A 26,613-nucleotide genomic window follows, 5' to 3' on the forward strand; every position below is an offset into this window, starting at 1 on the left:
GCTGCCATCGTCATTTGGGTTGTATTATTTTGTATGGAGCTGCCGATCTTGACAGTAAATAGGTTCTATAGGGGCAGAGCAGTTTTAAAGCTTCCCAGAGAATCGGTGCAGTATTGATTTGTTGTTGCACATAAACATTGAACATTTGACACAAATCAACCAATTTCATATAATATTTTAGTGCTGAAACTTTTCCCAAATTCTCCATTGAAAGGAACGGGATTTCCACTTAACCAGAAGTGCTACTACAAAGAAATTGTGGTTAGTTGCATATACGTAAAAAGTATATGCAACTAACCATATACACTAACCAGAATAAGGTCAATTGGCTACACCTCCTTTCTGTGTGTGCTGTGTTATTTCTTTAAACATATTATAGTTCTTCCTCACATCTCCCTTGTTCAGGTACCCGTCCTTCGAGAGCCCGTACCCATTCAGTGTTCACGAGTCTCCGGTCACCTGCTGTGAGTACTTCGTTGACTGTCCGGCCGAACTCATCCCAGCACTTTACTCTGTGGGCACCAGACAGAAGAGGCAGGGCTACAGCAAGAGGGTGAGGTCCCTGAACGCATCGTGTTTAAGCTCATGTTATCATCAGGGGAGTGCAGTTTCAGTCCAGTTCAAATAGAATCAAATCATTTAATCTTATATATTTCAAGATCAACTTTTATTAAGCTGTTTGTTTTTTCTGTGTTCTGAAAACCATTAAGAATAAATAATTCCAAAGCAAAAACACATGTCAGATCTTCTACAAAGATGATCATGACTAGAAAGGTAAAGTGGATTTTATCAAGAATTATACAGGGATTATTCTGACATTATTAAACAAAAAGGAGGTGGAGGTGTGTGTGCATCTGGTCAGTCATATGTTGTCATTTGGGGTACTCTACTTAGTCATATACAAACCTCCCCAGCACTGTCTGAGTTTTATTGATGATTTTACTGAGATGCTTTGAGTCGTATACACTGACTTTGATGGTTTAGCCATTACAGGTGATTTTAATGTACATGTGGATGATGTGTTTGACACAAAAGATAAAGAGCTCAGTTCTGTCCTTAAAACCGTTGGTCTGACTCAGTATGTCAGCGAGCCCACCCACAGCAGAGGGCACATTCTGGACCTGCTCATTACAAAGGGAGTAAATATTTCAAATGTCAATGTGTTGGATGTTGCTCGGTTTGATTATTTCTGTGTCTTCTTTGACCTGTCTGTTATTCCCAAACCAGCGGCTGGTCCTGCAGTTGTTCGACTGATACACATAAATGATAACACAGGTGCAGTGTTCATGGAAATGATGCTCTTTGAAAATGCCTCATGTTCTAATTTGTTCAACTCTGTGACTTCGAGTGTTTTGAATGTTCTGGACACCATTGCCCAGATGAAGGTTAAAATGGTTAAAGATAAGCAGAAAGCGTCATGGAGAAACGATGACTCGGTCAGGGAACAGAAAAGGGTGTTGGAAGGCCAAGCTGGAATGGGGCAAGTCAGAGCTCATGTTCATTATGAGATATACACAGAAAAGATGTACAACCACACTTTATGTAGAACAAAGGAGAGGTATTTTTCTGACCTTACTGGAAGTTGCATTAACAACTCTCATGTCTTGTTTGCAACAGCAAACAGATTAACAAACCCTCGAGCTCTGCTGCCGTTAAAATTAATTTCCGCATCTAAGTGCAATAAGTTTGCAGTATTCTTTTAATGACAAGGTTCAGGGCATTAAAAACACAATCAATTCCACGACGCAAATAACAACCCAACAGCCACCTAGACACTTGGAGCTGACTCACTTTTGCACCTGTAATTGAGTTAATCTACACGCTGCCTCAATGTGTTACACACTAAATTTCCAAAGTCTGTGCTCAGCAGTTTATCACCACTCACTCACATAGTGTCAATGTTATTTCAATCTGGCACATTCCCAAGATATTTGAAAACTGTAATTATCAAGCCTCTTCTAAAGAAGAGCAGTCTTGATGCCGCATTATTGAACAATTACCGACCAATCTCAAATCTGCCATTCCTCAAAGTTGTTTACCAACAGCTTATTAACTTTCTCCAAATGAACAACTCCTTGTTGTTTTCCAGTCAGGTTTAAGACCCCACCACAGGACTGAGACTGCTCTTATCAAGGTGACAAATGACATCCACCTGAACACTGATGCAGGCAAAGTTTCAGTCTTGATCTTGTTAGATCTGAGTGTTGCCTTTGACACTGTCAATCATGGGATCCTCTTACAGAGACTAGAGGACTGGGTGGGCATCTCTGGTATGGCATTTAACAGGTTGAAGTCCTATCTAGAAAACCGAGAGTACTTTGTTGAAATTGGAAAATGTGTCTCAGATAAAATGTCCCTCACCTCTGGGGTGCCCCAGGGGTCAATCCTGGGGCCCCTGTTGTGATAGGACACATTGCTGGGTATTAACTGGCCTAATGGCAGCATATAGACATTGAACAACTATGCAGATGATACTCAGATCTATGTCTCACTTGCAGCAGCTGAATATTGACCAGTGGATTCACTCTGTCACTGCATTCAACAGATCAGTGTGTGTATGCAAAACAAGGTGACAAGGTTACAAGGTAAAACCAAACTTGAAGAGTCTTATCCATGCATTTGTCTCCAGTAGCAAAGAACGAAGTTAAATCTGTCAACTGGACAAATCTTTTAGGAGTGAAGACATTTAGCTGCTCATCCAAGCTGCTTCTGGTCAGAATGCTGGTGGCCACTGCCTTTAAATCTATCTGAGGGGAGGGGCTAACTACCCTGAAACTGTAAACCGCTATTGTCTCCAGTTCCGGCTGAAACTACCCTATTCAGCCCTTAGTGACCCTGCTATTGTTCTCATTGTTCTGGGTCTGAGGATGGAGTTGTAGATGGGGGAGAGATTATGTCTCAGGCCCCCATTTCTGTTTAAGGAAGGATTCTCTTTCCTAACAAAAAAAAACTCCTCTCTCAAACCACTTCTTTTCTCTGGCTAAGATCTGAACTTCACTATCTTCAAAGGAGTGGTTAATGGCTTTAAGATGGAGATGAACGGCGGACTGGGGTCCAGAGGAACTCTCCCGCTGGTGTTGGTACATCCTCTTATGGAGCAGCTGTTTAGTTTCTCCAATGTAAAGCTCACTGCACTCTTCACTACACTGAATGTAGTAGACTACATTACTTTATGGCTCGGGGTTTTGTCTTTGTCCACATGTTGCTCCACATGTTGGAGAAAGCCCTCTCTGCTTGTGGATATCCAAAATGGGCCTTCAATAGATCTAAGAGAGCTAAAAAAACAGGACAACAGGGAATCTGAACCTAGAAGGAGAGGTATTACCATCCCTTACACTGCGGGTGTTTCTGAAAAACTTCAGAGAATCTTCAGACAGTATGAGATTCCTGTCTTTTTCAAACCTACAAACACTTTACGGCAAAAATTGGTTCACCCTAAGGACAAAACCCTGAGCCATAAACAAAGTAATGTAGTCTACTCCATTCAGTGTAGTGAAGAGTGCAGTGAGCGTTACATTGGAGAAACTAAACAGCTGCTCCATAAGAGGATGTACCAACACCGGCGGGAGAGTTTCTCTGGACCCCAGTCCTCCGTGCATGGCCACCAGCATTCTGACCAGAACTGAAGAAGCAGCTTGGATGAGCAGCGAAACATCTTCACTCCTACAAGATTTGTCCAGTTGACAGATTTAACTTCGTTGTTTGCTATGGATCAGACCTGGACGACTGAGGGTCTACACAGACATTGTCTCCAGTAGGTTAGACTACTGTAACGGCCTGCTCACTGGCCTCTCCAAACGAGCATTAAGACAGCTGCAGTACATCCAGAACACTGCTGCTCGGGTCATGACTAGAACCAGGAAGTACAAGCATGTAAGTCCTGTGCTCAGGTCTCCGCACTGGCTTTCTGTGGCTCAGAGAACAAACTTTAAAGCAGCTCTGCTTGTGTACAAGTCTCTCCACGGCCTACCACCAAAGAACATCTATGACATGTTAGTACCATATGAACCATCTCACACTCTGAGGACTTCAGGGACCAACCTCCTGCTGGTGCCCAAAGTCAGGACTAAACATGGAGCATCAGCGTTCCAGTTTTAGTTAACTAAATCCTGGAACAATCTTCCTGAAGATGTGAGACAGGCCTCTACTTTGGCAATTTTTAAATCCAGGCTCAAAACAGTTCTGTTTAGCTGTGCATATGACTGAAAGGTTTTTATTCTGCACTCCTCTGTTTTAATGTTAATTTTATGATGATTATTTGTGATTATTTATGTTTTGATTTGTGTGATTTTAATGTCTTTCTTATTCTTTAAAGCACTTTGAATTACTTGTATAAGAATTATGCTATACAAATCAACTTGCCTTGCCTTGCCTTACATCTGACTTTTAAAAACATGACTACACCAAGAGGAAACTACAAGCCTCTGATGAAACTCACAGGAAACTTATCTGTTTTTACAGATGAACTCTTCAAATGCACAAGGGTAAAACAAGTACGGTAATACAAAAATTAAAAATAAAAATGTTTTTTAAATAGAGGTGAGCTCTGTGTTACCTACAAGATCAACTTCTATTTTGCGAGACCAGTTTAAGCTAAAAAGGAACTAAGTCCACGTTCCTGTCCACGTGGCCTAATTTGACTTTAACATTTTGGGGCCCCTTAGTGTCTGTTGGGGGCATCTGCATCTGTCTCATATGAATCTGTTGTGTGTATTTTATGCTGTTCTTTTGCAGGAGTGGCCCATCAGTGGAGGCAACTGGGGACAAGGGGGTCAGAGCTACCCAGAGATCATTATCACAGGGTGAGGCACCACTCCTGTTAAGTTCATACATGTTTTTAATGTTATGATGATTATTTGTTTTGATTTGTTGAATTGTGATTTTAATCTTTCTTTAGAGCACTTTGAATTAAACTGTGTACCAATTGTGCTATACAAAAAAAAAAAAACTTGCCTCAACTTCTCTAGTTTGCATTTGTGTATCATATTTGTAAAATATGATGCATATAAAATATAAACATAAAATCTGACGTTGATGAAACCGCGTTCTTGTTGGAGATATATTTATTTGGTGATTCTGACAGATTTGTTAATCTTATTTCTCAAACCAGACACGCTGACGGGAGCATAAAGTTTTGGGATGCTTCCTCATGTAAGTACATATGGACATGTGCACACAGGTACCCGGGCACATGGACACATGCACATGGCACACGGACATGCTCCCATGTGTTCTTATCTAATATTTATTTGTTGTAGTGATGCTGCAGGTTTTGTACAAGCTGAAAACTGCCAAAGTGTTTGAGCGTGCTCGTGTGAAAGAGGAGAAGGGCAGTGTGGACGCAGTGGACGATGACCCTTTTGCTGTCCAGACTCTGAGCTGGTGTCCAGACAGCCGGCTGCTCTGCGTGGGTGGGGTCTCTGCTCATGTGATCATTTACAGGTTCAGCAAACAGGAAGTGACCACAGAGGAAGTACAGGTGAGGGGCTCAAATCATTTAAACTTTATACTAGATTTAGTTATAAGTCTGTTTAGATTTACAACAAAGATGTCATACTACTTTATATATGACTGGGACGTACAGACTGTGGTCTGTGCTCTGGGAATGAAAAGAGAAATGAGACTAGATCAAAGTCCCTTTTCTGATTCATTAATTTTATAAAAAATAAAATAAAATAAAAAGGTAAAGGAAGATAAATGTAAAGCGAAGACGAGCACCACCTCATGACATCACTGAGTGGAATAGATCAGTTTGACCTCTATTAAATGTGTTGAATTACACATTTAAATGTGTAATCAAACACATTACACATTTCATATGAAAAAAAAAAAGTTTATTTAGGCCATTTACATGATGCCTGGACCAACCCTCCATCTACAACATGATTAGTTGAGCCTTAAGCTAACGCTGAAGCTAACAAGACATCACAGGCCTGTATGTCCTTATGTTCTGTTGTTTTCAGCTGTTGGAAGTTCGTATGCAGAACAACTTTCCAGACTCTGCTGTGGACTCTCCAGACCCAGGGGGGGACCAATCTCCTCTGCCCCAAAACACTGCACCCTCGAGCCCCCAACAGGACAGCCAGGACCCCCCCCTACCTCCTGGAACCAACTCCACTGACACCGGGCCCAGGGACAACACAGCCTGTCTACAGTATGAACGTTTACTATGCTCAATAAACAGGACTGAACCAGAACTAAATGGAGACTAAACCGAGACTAAACCGAGACTGAACCGAGACTGAACCAGGACTGAACTGAGACTAAACCAGGACTAGACCGAGGCTAAACCAGGACTAAACTGAGACTGAGCCAGGTCTGAGCCAGGTCTGAGCCAGGTCTGAGCCAGGCCTGAGCCAGGACTGAGCCAGGACTGAGCCAGGACTAAACTGGATTAAACATGACTTAAGCCAAAATTGATATATTGCTTCTTTATAATAGAGTATCAGTTTATTGCATTATGGTTGGCCTTTTTGATACAATTTGAAACTGAGTTCTGACCTGTTCATGTCTGTGTTCCTGTGTTTTCCGACCTGCTCATGTCTGTGTTCCTGTTTTCAGGCTGCGGACGGCTCCTCTGAAGCAGTCCCCGGGGTTCCAGGTGGAGCTGGTGGTGCAGTTGGTGTGGGTGAGCGGGGAGCCTCCTCAGCCCATCTCCAGTCTGGCCATCAACTCCTCCTACGGCCTGTAAGTCTGCTCCATAAAGTCACATGGCACTTGAGATCATAAGTGAGTCTTGGTAGTGTACTGATGATGCTAACTGCAAGCACTGCTCTGTCTTTGAGCTTTGTTTTTTTTTTTTTTTTTTACCACAATTTGACCATAAAGAGCTCACTTATCTGAACTGCACCAGATGAGCTGATTTGTGCTGTTAAACAACACTCTCTCAAATAACGTTACAATCACAAGATGGCTAACATTAGCCAACAGTTTTTCCGTGAGTCACTTTCACCTTTTTGTGTAAACTAAAACTCCTTAACAGGACCATGAATGCTCAGCACGCTCGGATTGATCACCGGGTCCTGAAAATGAGCACTTTAAATCACTTTTGAGTTTTTGTCTTGAGTTCTCAGACTTGGATCTTAAATTTTTTTTTCAGTGTTGGCTAATGTATGCATGTGTCTCATGGTACTTGCTGAACAGTTCCATAGAGATGCATGTAGAACATCCCCTGTGTGAAGCCACTGCAGCATATCAATAGCTAAGTCACAGTGTTTCCTCAATGCCCACCATCAAGGTGATCTCTGGTTTAAGAACAGAGTGATTACTGTGTGTTCCAGTGTGGTATTTGGGAATAGCTGTGGCCTGGCTGTGGTGGACTTTGTGCAGAAGACACTGCTCTTGAACCTGAGTACGGCTGACCTGTACAGCCCTTGTGAGCCCCGACAGCCCCGCTCCCCCAGGAAGACCAGGCAGCCCTCTGCAGGTGAGGCACAGTACTGCAGCTACCTCCATTTTTTTATGTAATCAACCAGGAAAAACCCATTGACAATAAACTGACTGGGTCCTGTCCAAGTGGCAACTCCAGAACATGGACTTCAGCCCCCGCTCATTTCTGCCTCAGAATACTCTTTGTGGGGGAACTTGGGTTAAGCAGAATCTCATTCATTTCAATGGTGAATTTGAGTACATTTTTGCCTCTAAAATCTGATATAAAGTCAGTTTATTTGTGTAAAATGTTCAGTGATCATGTGACCAACAAGAAAACACTGCACTGATCCTGGAGGCTTTAAAACGCCTCTGTGTCCAGAGAGAACTTGTCCACTGTGGAGATTGGCCCCCTGCAAAATAATACAACTCCAATGACAATGGCGGCACCCACGGAAACTTTCAGAATAAGGTGAATAGTAACTGGGCTTCTTACAGTTTGTGTGTTGTGGTTTTTCAGACTGTAACAGGGTCCTGTCCATGGACTGGTGAAAAATTAGTATTGTTGCCTTGAACAATTCAAAACATAATATTATGTTCTGAATAACTTCTTTCCCATGGAATAAATATAGTAGTATAAATATAGAGTCCTACCCATGGAGGAAAGTTCACGTTTTAAAAGGACTGTTTCTTGTTATTTTCAATTAGATTACATACAAACATCTACAGTTTGTGAGCTTACTGTTCAAAGTGATCTGTTGACCTATCAGTCACACCTACAGTATGAAGCTCCTTTAGGAGACTTTCAAAATGTTTCAAGAAACATAAAAGAGTTCATTAAAAGGCCCGGTAGAGGTCCTGAGCGTGGAAAAAAAGGAAAAAAAAGCCACATTTATGTCAGTCTGCCCCAGAGCATCTGTGATTAGAGGTATCTAAACCTATTACTAAAGATGCATTATGCAACTTTTTCTTGTTGAGTGCCCACCAGCCAACATGGATGTGGTGGTCCATAGTATAGCTTTAAACATATCTACTTCATATGTCACATCTCTGTGTAGTCAAGCAGGAGGTGGACCCTCTACCGAAAAGGTTCCATAGTGCATCTTTAACACACAGTGATGGGATGGGTCCATATCCATGGCAGCTGGTTCTGGGTTTATCTTGTTCTTTTTCACTTATTTTGCATCCCCTTTTTTGTTTCTGTGCTGCCTCCATGTGGTTAAAGACATTCCTGCCACGTCTTGCATGTCCAGCATTTCTAACTTGTATTCTGAGTCTGTGAAAAAACTGCGCTCATCTCATTTCCGTAAGTCTGTTTACATCAGAGTGTAGTCTTTGCTCCTCTTCATGTTTGGTCTGATCCCCGAGCCCCCTTCTCATCTCCATCGATTACCTTTTGACAAATGTGGGAGTATAAATATATATATATACACTCAGCTGAAGGATTATCAGGAACACCATACTAATACGGTGTTTGAGCCCCTTTCGCCTTCAGAACTGCCTTAATTCTAGGTGGCATTGATTGAACAAGGTGCTGAAAGCATTCTTTAGAAATGTTGGCGCATATTGATAGGATAGCATCTTGCAGTTGATGGACATTTGTGGGATGCACATCTAGGGCACGAAGCTCCCGTTCCACCACATCCCAAAGATGCTCTATCGGGTTGAGATCTGGTGACTGCGTGGGCGATTGTAGTACAGTGAAGTCATTGTCATGTTCAAGAAACCAATTTGAAATGGTTCGAGCTTTATGACATGGTGCATTATCCTGCTGGAAGTAGCCATCAGAGGATGGGTACATGGTGGTCATGAAGGGATGGACATGGTCAGAAACAATGTTCCGGTATCCTGTGGCATTTAAACGATGCCCAATTGGCACTAAGGGACCTAAAGTGTGCCAAGAAAATATCCCCCACACCATTACACCACCACCACCAGCCTGCACAGTGGTAACAAGGCATGATGGATCCATGTTCTCATTCTGTTTACGTCAAATTCTGACTCTACCATTTGAATGTCTCAACAGAAATCGAGACTCATCAGACCTGGCAACATTTTTCCAGTCTTCAACTGTCCAATTTTGGTGAGCTCGTGCAAATTGTAGCCTCTTTTTCCTATTTGTAGTGGAGATGAGTGGTACCCGGTGGGGTCTTCTGCTGTTGTAGCCCATCCGCCTCAAGGTTGTGCGTGTTGTGGCTTCAGAAATGCTTTGCTGCATTCCTCGGTTGTAACGAGTGGTTATTTAAGTCAACGTTGCTCTCCTATCAGCTTGAATCACTCGACCCATTCTCCTCTGACCTCTAGCATCAACAAGGCATTTTCGCCCACAGGACTGCCGCATACTGGATGTTTTTCCCTTTTCACACCATTCGTTGTAAACCCTAGAAATGGTTGTGCGTGAAAATCCCAGTAACTGAGCAGATTGTGAAATACTCAAACCGGCCCGTCTGGCACCAACAACCATGCCACGCTCAAAATTGCTTAAATCATCTTTCTTTCCCATTCTGACATTCAGTTTGGAGTTCAGGAGATTGTCTTGACCAGGACCACACCCCTAAATGCACTGAAGCAACTGCCATGTGATTGGTTGATTAGATAATTGCATTAAGGAGAAATTGAACAGGTGTTCCTAATAATCCTTTAGGTGAGTGTATTTATCGGGGGTTATTTTTCCTCATCCAGGTTTGAAAATCCTCAGAACAACATTATGAAAGGGACTAGATCAGGATCAAGATCAGGGTCAGGATTTTTCGCTCTGTCCATTTAAATTTACAGTCTATGTTAGCAGGCTAGCTCTGTCCATTTAAATATACAGTCAATGATCCCGAGTAACTCCTTTTTACCCTCTTTTCGTTCAGTTCCCTTTAACGTGATCCCTGCTTTAATTTGTCCAAATCTATTGGCAGATTTAATTTTCTAGCTTGCATTTTTCTTGCAGCTCTGTGCGATTCCAACGATGGCGCAAATGCATCAGAGGAGCGCGGCAAGTCTCCCACTTCAGGTACAAGTCTGTGTGTTCTTATTTAACTGTAAGACAAAGTATAGTCACAAGTGTTCTTAATGAAAGTCTAAGCTGTAGTATGCAATGTACATAGTATTTTCACAGTACATTTCATAAATATCTGTTTTGAAATTAAAGTCATGGTTTAAAGGACTCGTACTGAATGATGTCGTCTCTTCTGTCACTTTGATGTAGAGCCATGAGAGAGACACGGGCAGTTGTTTCCTCGTGGTTCTCATCTAACAATGTGTCTGATTGGATTGAACATTGTCTGTCTCACAGCTTCCATATGGTTTGCATCCAACAAAATGCATTTTAAAATATTACAAAATGTATGCAATAAAAAATGTAAATGTAACTTATCTCTGAATTATGTAAAATACATACAAGAGAGAGAGAGAGAGAGAGAGAGAGAGAGAGAGAGAGGTCAAAGGAACAACATTTCAATGGAAACAAGCAGGAGGACAAATAAGAGTGAGGTCTATGGAGATGTGAGCCTGCTCACAGTAAAGATTATTTTAAAGATATTTTTAGCTTTAAATTTAATGTTATTTTAACTGCTGTCCTTTTTCCCCTCATATTTTTGTTTACATATGAAACTCACTCTTTCCTGTAGGCTCCACCTCTCCTTGTAACTCAGACGAGGAACGAAAACAGAATTTCATTGAGAAGGGTACATTTATGTTCAAAAACATTTTTTTATTTCCAAAATTCAGACTTTCCCTGCAGCCATTGTTCATTTTTGTTTTATTTCCAGTGAAGTTCAAAAGCAGGAGGTTTTCCCGGAGCGTTGCCAATGACTTTGGTATTGTACAAGGCTTTGTTTAAATTCTCTTAAGTGTGTCTGCTCCTGTCCAAATTAATTGAATCTTTTGGAGTAACTAATCACCTGGTTTGGGGTGTGGAAATGATCCACTCAAATGATCTGCATGTGAATATTTCTTTTAAATTCAGGAGCAGATTTTCTACACAAAAATGGTACCGCTTCAGTCTTTTGGTTTTATTTTGGGTAAAGTCCAACTTAAACCGTTTTTCAGAATTTAAACCCAGGAACTATGACCGAATTGACTGACTGATGATGTTATGAATCCCTAAGATGACACATCTGGAGAAGCTGATACCAGCTACATGTAACTGCACAGTCGCAGACTAGAAGAGGTGTTCAACTGCATGGGGTGACAAACGGCCAGGACAATAATAGACCTGTGGAGGATTGGCTATGGACCTCTCCATTATAAAAACACAGGCATATTGTTGTAATTAGAAATTACTGAATCTCAAGCTTGTTTAAAATGTGATTAATTGGCCAGCTCTACTGCCTGTCTACTGCCAGTCTACTGCCTCTACTGCCTTTACTGCCTTCATCCACATTCCTAGGTCTGAGGGTGAAGGTTCTCACCTATTTGTCCTCCTTTGGCTGCTTCTCAAACCTGGATTGTGCCTAAAAAGCAGTTTTGAAGTAATTTAAAGCTAAACTTGTGTAGAAACTCTGCCTCCTCCATCTCAGGTCTAACCAACAGAGTTCAAACTTTAGATGAACCTTTGACCCTTTGCTCCATCACAGGATCTGGGTTCTTGCTGTTTTCTCCCCCAGGTGCTATTTTCTCACTCAAATCACTTTGGTCTGTGGAAGTCCTCAGTTATATTTTCAGTGCTCTTCAGCAGGACTCATTACTTTAGTACAGTGCAGTAATGGAGCTACACTAGTTTAAATAGTCTGTAATAAGACAGGCCGACCCACCTTTGCATTTCCGCATATCACCACTAGAGTGGTCAGGTGAGGGGAGGGTCAAGGAGCCAGGTGAGGGGGAGTTGGGAGGAGCCAGGTGAGGGTGAGGGGAGAGTGGCCAGGTAAGGGGGAGTCTGGAGGAGCTAGGAGGGGAGGGGCAGGGAGCCAGGTGGGGGGGGAGTCGGGAGGAGCTAGGCGAAGGATAGTCCAGAGGAGCTAAGTGAGGGGAGAGGAGAGTGGCCAGATGAGGGGGAGTCAGGAGGAGCCAGGTGAGGGGGAGGTAGAACAGGTTTCGCATCTGCCATCTACTGGTGAAAAAGTACTTCCAGATTGTAACTTTAATGTTGTGCCTTTTTGGATAATAACAAATGTTTTTAACAGAATGCAAAGGGGCTTTCTTGACTTTGCATGTTCATGATGTTTACCTAAAATGTTTACTCCCTTCACTTCTGCCCTGAGCAGTTAAAATAATCTATTAAAAATATAACTAGATGCTTTAAAATGGTCAAACTTTACTTAGACTCTGATATACATTTTCTGAAATCCGCCTTCATGCTTCTGTGGCCACTATTCAGCACTTTACAGTTTTAGTTCTTTTTATTATGAAACAAACAACAACAGTTGAATCAGTGACTGATCATTCTATTTGTTTATCATTTGTAAAACGGGGATGTTTGTTTCTGTTTCAGCAAAGATGTCTCGGAAAATTAGCTCCCCTAGTGACCATGGTAAGACACTGCGAGTTTCGTGTTTTGTTTTGATAAACCTACTGCGTTTTTACAGGTTTATGCAGAGTTTTAAATTCATTTAATTTGATTTGATAAACCTTTCATTCGTTACCAGCAGATAAGAGCCACAGAGTCACCACTAGGGGGAGCATTAAGACCCCGTTGAGCAGGGGGCACTCTACGACTGTGTCTGCTCCCAACTGTGAGTGGACCAGCTGGATTTGGTCTTGGTCTGGATTTGGTTTAGACTTGGTACTAACCCCAAATTCTTCTGGGTTTTGGTCTGGATTTAGTCAGTACCTTGATCTTAAGGTTTGAAATCATCCAAATGGTTCTGGTGAAGGTGTAGGGAGTTTAAAACACAGTGGAGCACTTCTTGTATTACTACATTATATCACAAGGTGGAACAGAGTGTTTTCAGTTTGAGAGAAGAACTCGACCTAAATATGTAGGGTTTGTGTATTAAACATGTGTGAATGAAACAAAACACAACTCCAGGTCTGTTTGTGATGATGTAACATTAGAACAAATCAGACTCAGTATAATACGGGGGCCTTTGGTCCAGACGCTAGTCTAGACCAAAACCCAGTTGGGGCTCTGGACCAAATTTTGGTCTGGACTTAACACTGGCTTATTTTTTCTTGCTCTGATCTTGGTCTGGACTCTGGTCTGGACTCTGGTCTGGACTCTGGTCTGGACTCTGGTCTATAGTCTTGGTTGGGATGTGATTAGAGCAAAGAAGATGATAAACCCACATTGGTCTAATACCAAAATTCAGCTGTAGACCAGATCTGAATTTGGTCTGGTCCAGGTTTGGTTCAGGTCTGGTCCAGGTCTGGTCCAGGTCTGGTCCAGGTCTGAAGTTGGTTTGGTCCTGGTCTGGTTCTGTTCTGGCCTGGACTTGGCCTGGACTTAGCCTGGACTTGGTCTGGTCCTGGTCTGGCCTTGGTCAGGTCCTGGTCTGCACTGGGTCTGGTCCTGCTCTGGTCCTGGTCTTGGTTTGGTCTTGGTCTGGTCCTGGTCTGATCATGGTCTGGTCCTGGTCTGGACTTGGTTTGGACTTGGTTTGGTCCTGGTTTGTACTTGGTCTGGTCCTGGTCTGGTCTTTGATCTGGTCTTGGACTCAGTACTAACTCCACATTCTGCTGGCTCTTGGTCTAAATCAGCTAAAATGCCTCTAATCTCATGTTTATATTAACATCAGTTCAGCTTTCTATGTTTTTAAATGTTTGACCTCTGACCTTGTGTATGTGTCTTAACAGGAAGCTTTAACTGGGACTAATCTTGTTTTTCAGCTGCTGCTGAAGTGATGACATAATTATTATTATATAACCCAGTGGTGTCAAACTCGTTTTCACCAAGGGCCACATCAGCAAAATGGTTGCCCTGAAAGGGCCAAATGTAACTTAATGTAACCAAATATAATGCAAATGTAACTACTTTTTAAATTAGGTAATTAACTGTTTCTGTATTTATTACCTATTAAGTTACAAATATGGTGTATGAATTTGCATATATGTAAAAATTATGGCTGTGTAACTGTGTATCCCCTGATAAACTGGCATTTTAAGACAGTCATACCTTTTTAATCTTGTCATGTGCCACATTTGGCCTGCAGGCCTTGAGTTTGACACATGAGATGTAACCTGTTTTTGTCCATTGCTGCTGCTGCAAGGGGGGGGGGGGGGGGTCCGATGGGGGAGTCCGATGGGGGAGTCTGGACTTAAAATCTTTCTCTCTCTCTCTCTCTCTCCTTGTCTTTCTCTCTCTGTCTCTCTCTCCTTGTCTTTCCCTCTCTCTCTCCTTGTCTTTCCCTCTCTCTCTGGCTCTTTCCTTGTCTTTCCCTCTCGCTCTGACTCTCTCCTTGTCTTTCCCTCTCTCTCTGGCTCTTTCCTTGTCTTTCCCTCTCGCTCTGACTCTCTCCTTGTCTTTCCCTCTCTCTCTGGCTCTCTCCTTGTCTTTTCCTCTCCTCTCTCTCTGGCTCTCTCCTTGTCTTTCCCTCTCTCTGGCTCTCTCCCTGTCTTTCCCTCTCTCTCTGTCTTGTTCCTTGTCTTTCCCTCTCTCTCATTCCTTGTCTTTCTCTCTCTCTTGTTCCTTGTCTTTCTCTCTCTCTCTTGTTCCTTCTCTTTCTTTCTCTCTCTGGTTCCTTCTCTTTCTCTCTCTGTCTCTCTCACTTTCTTTCTCTCTCTCTTTCTCTCCTTGTCTTTCTCTCTGTCTCTCTCCTTGTCTTTCCCTCTCTCTGGCTCTCTCCCTGTCTTTCCCTCTCTCTCTGTCTCGTTCCTTGTCTTTCCCTCTCTCGTTCCTTGTCTTTCTCTCACTCTTGTTCCTTGTCTTTTTCTCTCTATCTCTTTTGTTCCTTCTCTTTCTTTCTCTCTCTGGTTCCTTCTCTTTCTCTCTGTCTCTCTCACTTTCTTTCTCTCTCCCTCTCTGTCTTTCTCCATCGTGCTCTTTCTCTCTCCCTCTCTCCATCGCTTTCTCTCCCTTTCGCTCTCTTCCCCTCTCTCTTTCTCTCTCCCTTTCTTTCTCCCTCCCTCTCTCTCTCCATCGCTCGCTCTCCCTCCCTCTCTCTCACTTTCTTTCTCTCTCTCTCTCTCCCTCTTTCTGTCTCTTTCTCCATTGCTCTCTCCCTCTCTCTCTGTCCAGATGTGAAGGAAGCCTCGTTCAGTCGTTCTCGCAGTTCCAGCGTGGCGAGTATCGACCGTGAGTCCAGGGAGGCCGTGTGTGCCTTTGTGTTTTGTGAGAGTTTTGCTCGTAGAGAGATCGCTCTGGGCGCGTGTTTGCTCGTAGGCACCACACAAGGAGCTGTCCTGATGTTGGCCCTGGGGCTGCCACATTCACCAGAGCAAAGACATCAGCAGCATCTGACCATCGCCTCCTGCGGTGAGAAATGTCTAAAGTGGAGTTTGCATGTTCTCCTTGCGTGACCATAGAATGTACCTTAACCTTGTTCACTGTTTTATACGTTTAAACCAGTAAAAAACGAGGAGTGATGTAATTACATTGTTTCTTTCTCAGGCACCATCTCCCAGCTCAAAGGAGGCATCCTCACCATGGCCCTGCTGGATGCCAGCGGTACTCTGCTGCTCCCTGCCTATGAGCCGTGGAGCGACCCAAATGCCTCAGACGAGGAGAAGGAGAGGATAAAGAAACGGCGCCCGCCCTCGCCCCCTGGCTCTCTGGAGGGGCAGGATAGTCAGTTCTTGGTGCTGTGTTCAGAGAAACAGGCCAAAGTCCTGGCTCTGCCTTCACAGACACAGCTCTACAAACACAGCATCACAGAGGCGTCCTTTGTGCTCTGTGCTGACGTGGTCAATATGGGTGGAGCCAACTGCCTCATGTGCTTCTGCGCCAACGGTCACATCATGGCCCTCAGGTAATAGCTCTGAACACAAGGATGATGCCAACCAAGACAAAAGCACTTTTTTATTTTTTTTTATTTTTTTTTTTATAACAAAGTAACATGTATGTGCAGTAGCTAACATCATACTGCGGTACCATGTCAGCGTTCCTACAGAGCTATGACAACAATATGACAGAAATATTAAACCAATTTCTTTTGGTGAAATTTCTTCAATATTCATTTCATCAGCATTACAGACTTTAAATTTAAACTTCCAGCCAAGCCGAAACATTAACTGGGGGAGCCTCGTTGTGTATCGCTAGTTAGTCTTGGTAATAACATGTTTGTATTTACCTTATTCGGCCCTGCCCGCTTTTGCCTCTAAATGCTTCTAAGTCGCACTCTCTTTGTGGCGGGAATCTCGTTCATTTCAATGGAGAATTTGGGAAAAATTTGGCCTCTAAAATCTGATATGGATTGGGTTCGTTTGTGTAAAATGTTCAGAATACATGTAAACACTACACCGTCTCTCTGGAGGCTTTAAGACTGTCCCTATAGAACTGATTTACTGTTGAACCCATTCAAAATAATACGACCCTAGTGATGATGGTGGTGCTCACGGCAGCTTCCAGAATGACTAAGACAAAAACATAATTTCCTGTCTCTGCTGTGCTCCTCTGTAGTCTGCCGAGCCTGCGCCCCCTGCTGGACGTGAACTACCTTCCTCTCACAGACATGAGGATCGCTCGGACCTTCTGCTTCTCAAACCTGGGCCAGGCTCTGTACCTGACGTCTCCCACTGAGGTCCAGAGATTGACCTACAGCCAAGAGACCTGTGACAACCTGCAGGTACACAGCATGCCAGGAGGGGGCAGTGTTATGAGTGTTTAATGAGGTTACACGAGGGGTGCCCGAACTCTTTTCACTCTTTTATCTTGAAAAATATTCGACACGGATCAGTGGTCAATACAGTGGATAATTCAGATGGTGCATTTAACATACTTTAAATAAGGCTTGAAATATTATTAGTAGGTCTGTATGACAATGCAATGTGATGTTATTTAGGTTATACTGGTAGGATTACTCAAACTTCCCATGAAAAGTACTGATTATGATCAATTGGGCCAGTTCAACTGAAGGCATGAGGGACAATAAAAATTGATCTGAGGGCCACATTTGGCCTTTAGACCATAGTTTGGACATCCCTAGGTTACACCTTTAAATGCTGTATCTGCAGGAGATGCTGAGTGAGCTGTTCACTCCAGTGGAGACTCCAGAGGCTCCAAACAGAGGTTTCTTCAAAGGGCTGTTTGGGGGAGGAGCTCAGTCCCTGGACCGTGAAGATCTTTGTGAGTAAAACGACAACTAACAACCTTCTCTCCTACAAACCTGATCATTGTGTAAATAACATGGATTAAAGCTCAAGAGTCAGGTTTGTGTAAGATTTTAGCTTTAAAGACACATGTCTGTCATCACTTCGGAACAGAAAAATAAACTTCTATCTTACGTAGTTTGAATGTTTAACAGGCTCTGATGCTGTTCCTCTGCAGTTGGAGAGACGGCGGCAGGCAAAGCGTCCCGCACGCTGGCTCAGCACATCCCTGGCCCAGGCAGCATGGAGGGCATGAAGGGCACGGCCTCAGGGGTGGTGGGGGACCTGGCTCGTGCCCGAGTCGCGCTGGATGAGAGGGGCCAAAAACTGTCCGAGCTCGAGGAGAGGACTGCCGCCATGATGGCGAGCGCCGACTCCTTCTCCAAACATGCCCACGATGTAAGTACAGCATTAAAACATGTTCAGAGGTGGAAGTAGTCAGGTACATTCACTTGAGTAACTTTTTAAAAGAAATTGTACCTTTTCTAGCTGCATACTGTTACTCCTCAGTAATATTTTCATTTAAGTAACAGCACTCTTGAGTAATATACTTACTTCAGTTAAAGTTGTGCTTCCTCTTCTCACTCTCACAGGTCACTTCTCACTTCTCAAAGTGACCTGAGTTTTATGTAACAAACTAAATGATTTGAACATTTGTGTTTCTTGCAGCTCCTTCAGATATCATTTAGTCTGGATCAGTTTTGGGTCTGCTTGAAAACACGAGAATACCAATTTGTAATACCAAATTACATTCACCAAAATTATAAATCTGGTGTTTTGTCCTTGAGTAGTACTTTTAGTACTTTTGCTTGTTCTCCCATGATGATTCCTCCAGCACCTTTTCCTTTGCACTCCACTGAGACACTGAGCACGTCATCTGTTGGGGGCTTGTCCTTGATGTACTTATGGATCCTGGATGTTTCATCCTGGACTGTGGCGCTCACACTCATTAGTCCTCGGCCTCCTTCCTTACGGCTCGCATACAGTCTCAAGGTGACTGGTAAATCGAGAGCTTTGTCTTTCGACTCAGCTCCTTCATCACCACAACAGACCAATAATCTAACTGTCAGTCTCACGTTCCATCCTTCCCTCACTCATGAACAAGATTCCAAGATATTTAAACTCCTCCACTTTAGGCAAGGACTCACCACCCACCTGCAGAGGGAGCCACCTTTTTTCAGTGCAGAACCAGGGTCTCGGGGTTTCAAAGCCCAAGCTGTGCGTGGAGGTGAGGCCGACAATATCTAGCCGGTTACGCTCAACCTCCCGCACAAGCTCAGGCTCCTTCCCCAGCAAGATGAGGTTCCATGTCCCGAGAGTCAGTCTTCATCTGAACTGCTCTTGGTCTGACTTGTTCAGGACCTGTTTGCCCTACCAGGGGCATTAAGCCCCCAACAACATAGGTCCCAGCAGGATCATATAGGTGCTCAAACCCCTCCTCCGGTTCAAGGAGAGGGTATAATATGTGTGTGTATGTGTATATATATGTGTATGTAGGGGTGTGTGTGTGTGTGTGTGTGTATATATATATATATATATATATATATATATATATCTATATATATCTATATATATATATATATATTAGACCTAGTTAACCTCTCCATCTTTCTTCTGCCTGTATTGTCCTCTTGTGTTTTTAGATGATGCTGAAATACAAAGATAAAAAATGGTACCAGCTCTGATCCAATGCTTGTGGAGCAAAGCACTCTGGGAAATCACGCACACTCCACCATCACCGGACACTTTTTTCAGCACAAAACCAACTTTTTATTTTTATAATTTTTATGATTATTTAGACTCTGCTTTACCTCAAGTCTCTAGAGGGCGACAGCAGAGCTCACACTGGCCAAAACCACCAGGGGGCGACAGCGGAGCTCACACTGGCCAAAACCACCAGGGGGCAACAGCATAGCTCACTGTCCAACGCCACCAGGGGGCAACAGCAGAGCTCACACTGGCCAACACCACCGGGGGCGATAGCAGAGCTCACGCTGGCCAACACCACCAGGGGGCCACAGCGGAGGTCACACTGGCCAACACCACCAGGGGGCGAAACACCTGCAGTTCAAAGTTTCATGATGGAGTACTACAAGAGAAGTACCACAGCCCCTCATGCATCTGTTTTATGTTTAACTAGTTCCACTCCATAACTACACCTTAATTAACCTTAATAAAACATGAACAAAGACTTAATTCATAACAAACAAATACTTTAGTAAGAATGAATCAGGGCTAGTAACTTCTAAATTAATGCTATACTCAAACTAACGATTCTGGTGTAGGGTCAACCACATCCTTGTCTCCTTGTTATTGCTTTTTGCCTAGAATGTTCCACAGTATGGCATTAAACTCATCTATCTTCTTGGGGACAAGCATGTGATGCTGGTTTATCCGTTCTAAGCTACAAGTCTCATCGTACTATTCCAGGCCTAGCAAAAACATCTCCATGGAGCAGGTAGCGGACTCCCCAAGAGAAGTTACAGAATGCACTTTTTAAGTAACTGGTGTATTAAGTAGATACTAAGCCTGTATAATTCTTAATAAGCTATTTGCTCATGCTTTATAAAGACTAATTAAAGGGCCCATATTACACTGGCCCACTAGCATTAAGGGGCCCATATTACACTGGCCCTCTAGAATTAAAGAACCCATATCACTCTATTCTCTGATCTGTTCTAATGTTTCCTCATCACAAACAGACCTGGAGTTGTGTTTGTTTCATTCACACATGTTTTAACCCTATAGCATCGGATCCTATCGTCGCCGATAGAACACGGTTGCGGACTTTCCAGCAGCGTAACTCCGCAACCAGTCGTGCTCTCATGCAAATTCAAACGGCGTCTCAAAGCGGAGGCACGGGGCTATCTAAATATTTTACCATCATTACGGTAATCTGCCTCTGTTGTCCCTCGAAGGTGACGAATGAGAGCGCGGGTGCTGCGGAGATTTTCTAAGTCATTTATTCGATGCGTAAAAGAAAAAAATACAGATGGATGTGTAAAATAGAAGTAGTTGTGTGAAAAAATGCAGTACATTCTGATACTTCCTTTAACATGATTTTTATGGCTAAAAAAAGAATAAAAGTCTAGGTGAGCTATACTGGCCCATAGTGTGCTCAGTCCTTAAAGGGTTAACCCACAAACCCTGCATATTTAGGCTGAGTTCTTCTCTCAGACTGAAACCATTCTGTTCCACCTTGTGATGTCATCATGTGGTAATACAGGAAGTGCTCCATTGTGTTTTTAAACTCTATACACCCTCACTAGAATCATTTGGGTGATTTCAGCCCTGGTATTTCCAAGCTCTTCTGAACTAAAGGTAAAAGGAGCTGTTAACTTTAAAACCACCACTTCATGACATGACAAGGTGGAAAAGAGCATTTTGAGCATTGGAGATGTAGCCAGGGTTACTCAAACATGAGTGAATGAGGTAACAGTGTTCTAACATGACTAAAGCTGACTGCAGTAAAATGTGGTTATTTAAAGTGTTACCACTGAGTCTGGCAAAAGTTGATGCTAAGTCGCTGGTGGTGGCCTGGATACATTCTTTCAGTCCTTTAAACATTTTTAAACATTTCTGCCAAACTGGAGGAGATAAGTCTGATCTGAATTCCTTGAACAAGTTCTGTTTTGTAACTCCTGAGTCAAAGAAGCTTGTCGCGAGCGTTTTATTTATTTTTGGAGTTGCAATATAAAACACTGTGCAAAAGTGTTAGGTTTTTACAGTGGGACTAAACACATAAACTGTCTTCAAACACAGTTTTGATTATTCACATTAGACGTTTTCCCCTCCACACTCACTGCTCTGGATGCACTTCCTTCTCCAATTTTATTTTCTTAATCGGATATACTCGTAGGATTCGGAAGCGTCATGTACTCGTTTTGGTACAAATGAAAAAAAATGGGCTGCTCGCTAATGTGATGTGCAGCTATCCATAGGGGGAGCTGACAGCATGCGGTGCTTTGTTGTGATGACGTTTATGGCGACGTCAGTTCCCATTGGGCACCGCAGTTTTCTAACGTGGAAGTCAGCGGAGTTGTTTCTTTTATGAAGTGGTTTTAGATGAATATTGTGATTTAAAATAAATTATGTAAATTATAACAGAATGGTCCACGAGATGTGAACTATAGAGGAGTGCAGGCTTTCTTTCAGTGAATTCTTCCAGTGAATCCTTTCAGTGAGTGTGCCGATTCCTCTTCGACTTTTGCACAGTATTTTATGTTTGTATTGTTTTTTACATTAAGGGCATTTCTGCATCGCCTCAAGACCAAGGGCTGGTAGATTATCACCAAACTGAACTGTGAGTTTTAAAATTACAGTATTTATTGGAAATAATATATGGCGTAAATTAAATATTTTTGGGCATTATTATTTTTAATTTAAGGTTTTGAAGGCACAAAAAGGTGCGCAAAATGTTTACCCCTAAAATGAAGTTTACACAGAAGAAACACTGGAATATATGTAGGTCTGGGTATGTGAATTGAAACAGGGCTGTGACCCAGTCGTAGATTTGGATTGCCATATTGGAGTTTTTATCTTGTTTAGCAGCTGTTGTGTTGATGGGGTAAAAGCATGGGTCTCATTCAGCACATGTGGTAAATGTAGTAAAGATTTTGTATTGAAATGTGTTTTCTGTCTAATGCGTAGAACAGCCATAACATTACAACAATGGCTCCTGTTACAGGGTTTAGTCCTGGCTCAGTCCTGGCTCAGTCCTGGCTCAGTCCTGGCTCAGTCCTGGCTCAGTCCTGGCTCAGTCCTGGCTCAGTCCTGGCTCAGTCCTGGCTCAGTCCTGGCTCAGTCCTGGCTCAGTCCTGGCTCAGTCCTGGCTCAGTCCTGGCTCAGTCCTGGCTCAGTCCTGGCTCAGTCCTGGCTCAGTCCTGGCTCAGTCCTGGCTCAGTCCTGGCTCAGTCCTGGCTCAGTCCTGGCCTAATCATAATTTTTGGCTGTTCTGTGTATATACAAACCTGCACATTTATTTTGAGGGTTGGACAATATTAGGTCATTTTTCCCAAATTAAATGTTCTCAAGTTTAGTTTTATTTGATCCAATGACGGATGTGAATTTTAAAATTTTAATATAATTAAGTTAAACTAGACGTTATTGTCCTGTTTTGTCCCAAACTCGTTCTTTTAAATGTACTAAATTCACTTTTCTTTTATTGTCAGGGGTTTTATTGTGAATACGCTGCCATGTAAATCTCTTGTTCTTTTATTTTGAAGTTGCACTGTAAAAACACAGTTTTTTTTCTGAACCAAAGATCTTCATTTCACAGCGTCATCTTAGATTAATTTCTACAACAATCAAGTTTGAATTTGCCTTTAAAACGGCATTTCAAATCTGCCGAGTTCTGCCGCAGTCAGTAAAGAGGCGTCTTGAACAGGACTGTTTGTTCTTATGTAATGGGCCACTTACCTGTCCCGTCCTGTCCCAACCTGACCTGTCTTCACCTGTACTGACCTGTCCTGACCTGTCCTGACCTTTACTGACCGCTTTATGCTCCAAGAAGAAAGAGTTTTAAGACAAAAAGCGGTGGAAATTGTTTTATTTTCAACAGAACTGGCCCTGCTCATCTTTTTGTGGCCACATTTGGACATTCCGTCTGTCCTGCTTTGGTCATATCTGACCTTTTGGTCTGTGTCTGGCTGTTGTCACATCTGGACATTCTGTCTGTGTCCTGCTGCGGTCCCATCTGACCCTTTGGTCTGTGCCCTGCTGGGGTTACATCTGGACATTCCGTCTGTGTTCTGCTGTGGTCACATCTGGACATTCCGTCTGTGTCCTGCTGTGGTCACATCTGGACAATGTGTCTGTGTCCTGCTGTAAACAACAGTTTGTGGGTTTGCACTATTTTTGTACAATTTTTTTTTTGATAAATTCATTGTTTATCCAGTTTTCCTTTGTTTTTTGGAAGGACCAAAACTTGACAGATCTATGCTCATATCTGTGTCATAACTAATGCTACACGTTTAATGTCTAATATTTATATATCTGAAGAACATATCTGTATAATATACGCCTGATTTCAAAAAACCTTTAATGTTATTGAAGGATGTCCAGAAACAAACCGTTTGGGCCAGTGTTTAACATGTCTGATATTGTGGGCCGATCCTATATAATGACTTTACGTTGGTTTACATGTCTTCATGTCACACCTGGAGGTGAAGGTAAGATATAAGGGCAAGTGTGATGTCACTTCCTGTCCATGCACATGGCATGGTCACCGTTTTACTCTTCTAGTTTTTTATATTTTTAAAACAACTATTTTACTTCCTGGTTGAACAGTGGCAGCAGATATGACGTACATCGATGTAGTTCATAACTGTTACCTAGCAACCATAATGTAAACAAAGGCTAAAACGCATCTCACTGACAACAGTTCTGATTAGACTCAACTAAATAAATGTGTTTTCATTTATCTGTATATTTTGGGGGATTCTGTTTTAGAACTCGGATACTTCCTGTATTTTTGTACTTTACTTTTCAGCCTTTTCCCCACAAACTGCCACTGCCCTGATCTAAACCTCCACTGGAACCTGCCGTGTGCACTTCATAGGCCTGTATTCCAGCGACCCGGGTCACTCCTGTCTCCCTCCTGCAGTGACCTTTGGCCTATCAAGTTCTTTGGTTTCAGCCCAAACGCCTCCTCTTCCTGCACACTGAATGGTGCATGAACCCAAGTGTTTACAAACTTGAATCTCTGGTGTAGTATTACCCCTCCCCCCGTCCATCCACCTGTCTGAAAGAGGGGTCAGGGGTCAAGGGTTACGAGTTTGGTTAGGGTAAGGGTTTAGGGTTAGGTTAGCGTTAAGGGTTAGGGGTTATTCTTGGAGTATTTTTGTTATGGTTTGCTTCATGTGACCCTTTGTCCTTGTTGTAAATGGGTTTGAAGAGTAACCTCTATAGAAAGACATTTTATCATGAATAATTGATATATTTTAAGGTTAGGTCGGGAAATGTGTCCCCTGCACCCAGGTGTTTCTCATTATAAACAGGACAGTCTTGTGTGATGACATGTAGTACTTGAAATAACAGTGGTCACTGGAGGCAGCACAAAGCTGTAAATGTACCTAGTTTTCACTAAAATGGGCAGGAAATGACCATAGGACCAGTCGACACCCATAGACAACACCAGGGACAGTTTAGGAACAAAAAGTGGATCTGATTTTTAGTTCCACTTTAATACAACATAGTGACATTTCTCCCTCAGTCTGTCATCTGCTCCTGACAACAGACCGATACTGTTTAAACATCACGGTGCACACGGCGTGAGGAGGGCAGGGCCGGTGCACATGGCCTGGGGTTGGTGGGGCTGTTTCCATTGTCTGGATGAGTTTCTGTGGAGTATTTTGTCATATTTGCCGATTTTTGTACAGTTTTCTGAAACTTTTACGTCTGACTCTGCCAGTTTGACTGTAGATAACAGTATATATAAATATACATATTATTGTGCAATGGAAATAAATGTAAAATCTATCATTATCAGCTTCAGTCTCAGCATTGTTTCATTAATTTCACTGGGGCAGGAGCAGCCGCTGGGCAGTTGCAGTCACACATTAAAGATACACATTTCATTAAAATGATGTATAAGACACTTCATCAGTGACAGTAAAATAATAAAATGCCCTGTGTATTTCTTACACCAAACCAAACCCTGTCGTCCTAAAAAACACTTTCAGTTAAATGAATGAACCATGGATTTAAACAGGGCTTTGAGGCCCAGAACATTCTCCCTTCACTCCACCCTCTGGTAAGACACTACTGTAGCCACAGCTGCCCTGGGGCAGACTGATGGAAGTGAGGCTGGCAATCTGCACCTGTGGCCCCTTTGACCAACACTCACCACACCCAGGACCAAGCTGAGGAGCCTTTGTGTTTTAAAGGGAAACAAACATAAGTCTCAATTTTAGATGCACAAAGGAATAAAAAGATAGTTAAAATGGTCAAATCATAGTTTTAATCATTTCATTCCAAACCAGGGCGCATTAAACGTAAATATGCGTTAAATCAATGTAAATATAGGTAGGATCCACGTAAATAAGAATCTGACCTGGTTCATTTATGTGTCACTTTGTTCACTCTGTCCAGGCATTTGTTTTATCATCCTGCATTACCTCCCGGCTCCCACAGGTGGCGCCAGCAGCTTGTGAACACTTTCCCTCCTTTGACAGCCCCACATCCTTCTCCTCTCTGCTCTCTCTCCTCTCAATTTGCAGCCGGTGAATACAGCAGGATCCCGGGGAAGTTGTTCCCCGTCGCCCGAAGCCAGATGAATCCCAGGCACGCGCAGCTTCTGTGGGATGAACACACGCGCCACGGGCACACTCCACGGACACGCGGCGCGCGCGTTTATCAGTTTTCATTTTTACGCGCGGGCACGTTTCAGATTCTACGTTTGGCTTTTTCTCGATACAATGAATGAAACAAAGGCCGGATGAAGCTGGAGGAAGCGGACTGTCACCGCTGCGACGCGGCGCTGGCTCATTTTGCGCCTGGGATTCACTAATTCAGCAACTTTTGCGTTCCTTTTTGCGATTCCGCGTTAACTTTTTTCCGAGTCCTGCGCGGCCCTGGTCCGTTCACGCGCTGCACGTGGCCGTGTGACGGGTCTGATGCCCTGGGCTGTGGGACTTTTGGAGTATAACTGATCGCACTTTTTGGAACAATTTCGCGCCTTCCGCAAGTGTCATTTCAGGTGCACTGGTTTTGCCCCTGACTCTTCTTCAGTGAAGTCTGCAGACTTAAGGCGTGTCAGTCAAGTTTTTATTATTTAGAGATTTTTAAAAGTTTAAACTTGCTCTATTGGAATGAAATGCTTAACCTAAGAGGTGCACATTCAAACAGGAGCAGCTCATAATCAAATAATTCAAGAAATAGAAATAAAGAGGATTATACAGTCTGTTGGTAGCCTCTAATCCCAGTAGTGAGTGAACAAATGAAATGGGGCCCATTTGAGCTATTTAAACAAACAAGACAAACATAATTTTAATGTTCTTATTTTGTATTTTAGGCACTGATACCGGATCATATGCTCAGCTCTGATAATCATTTTAGTTTATCATTGCCTGGGGC

General features: G+C 42.9%; 1 protein-coding gene across 5 annotated transcripts in view; it reads left to right on the forward strand.

The window, feature by feature from the left end:
• LOC117390650 (syntaxin-binding protein 5) overlaps positions 1-25,025 on the forward strand; it is a 53,457-nt gene extending 28,432 nt beyond the window's left edge. Inside the window, exons 12-29 of one of the 5 annotated variants that reach the window (XM_055231215.1) lie at positions 406-553; positions 4,735-4,802; positions 5,111-5,151; positions 5,259-5,479; positions 5,964-6,154; positions 6,562-6,687; positions 7,281-7,426; positions 10,307-10,369; positions 10,986-11,042; positions 11,127-11,174; positions 12,788-12,826; positions 12,942-13,028; positions 15,470-15,706; positions 15,842-16,199; positions 16,850-17,015; positions 17,404-17,515; positions 17,717-17,937; positions 19,182-25,025. In XM_055231215.1, coding sequence (XP_055087190.1) covers positions 406-553; positions 4,735-4,802; positions 5,111-5,151; positions 5,259-5,479; positions 5,964-6,154; positions 6,562-6,687; positions 7,281-7,426; positions 10,307-10,369; positions 10,986-11,042; positions 11,127-11,174; positions 12,788-12,826; positions 12,942-13,028; positions 15,470-15,706; positions 15,842-16,199; positions 16,850-17,015; positions 17,404-17,515; positions 17,717-17,937; positions 19,182-19,223 — 2,371 coding nt within the window. In that variant the 3' untranslated portion in view covers positions 19,224-25,025. Of the gene's footprint in view, positions 1-405; positions 554-4,734; positions 4,803-5,110; positions 5,152-5,258; positions 5,480-5,963; positions 6,155-6,561; positions 6,688-7,280; positions 7,427-10,306; positions 10,370-10,985; positions 11,175-12,787; positions 12,827-12,941; positions 13,029-15,469; positions 15,707-15,841; positions 16,200-16,849; positions 17,016-17,403; positions 17,516-17,716; positions 17,938-19,181 lie in introns of all 5 variants that reach the window. The other 4 variants (XM_055231213.1, XM_055231214.1, XM_033988426.2 and 1 more) reach the window with 4 other exon arrangements.
• Positions 25,026-26,613: the final 1,588 nt, after the last annotated feature.

The sequence above is a fragment of the Periophthalmus magnuspinnatus genome, chromosome 22, assembly GCF_009829125.3.
Source record: "Periophthalmus magnuspinnatus isolate fPerMag1 chromosome 22, fPerMag1.2.pri, whole genome shotgun sequence".
Lineage (NCBI taxonomy): Eukaryota > Metazoa > Chordata > Actinopteri > Gobiiformes > Gobiidae > Periophthalmus > Periophthalmus magnuspinnatus.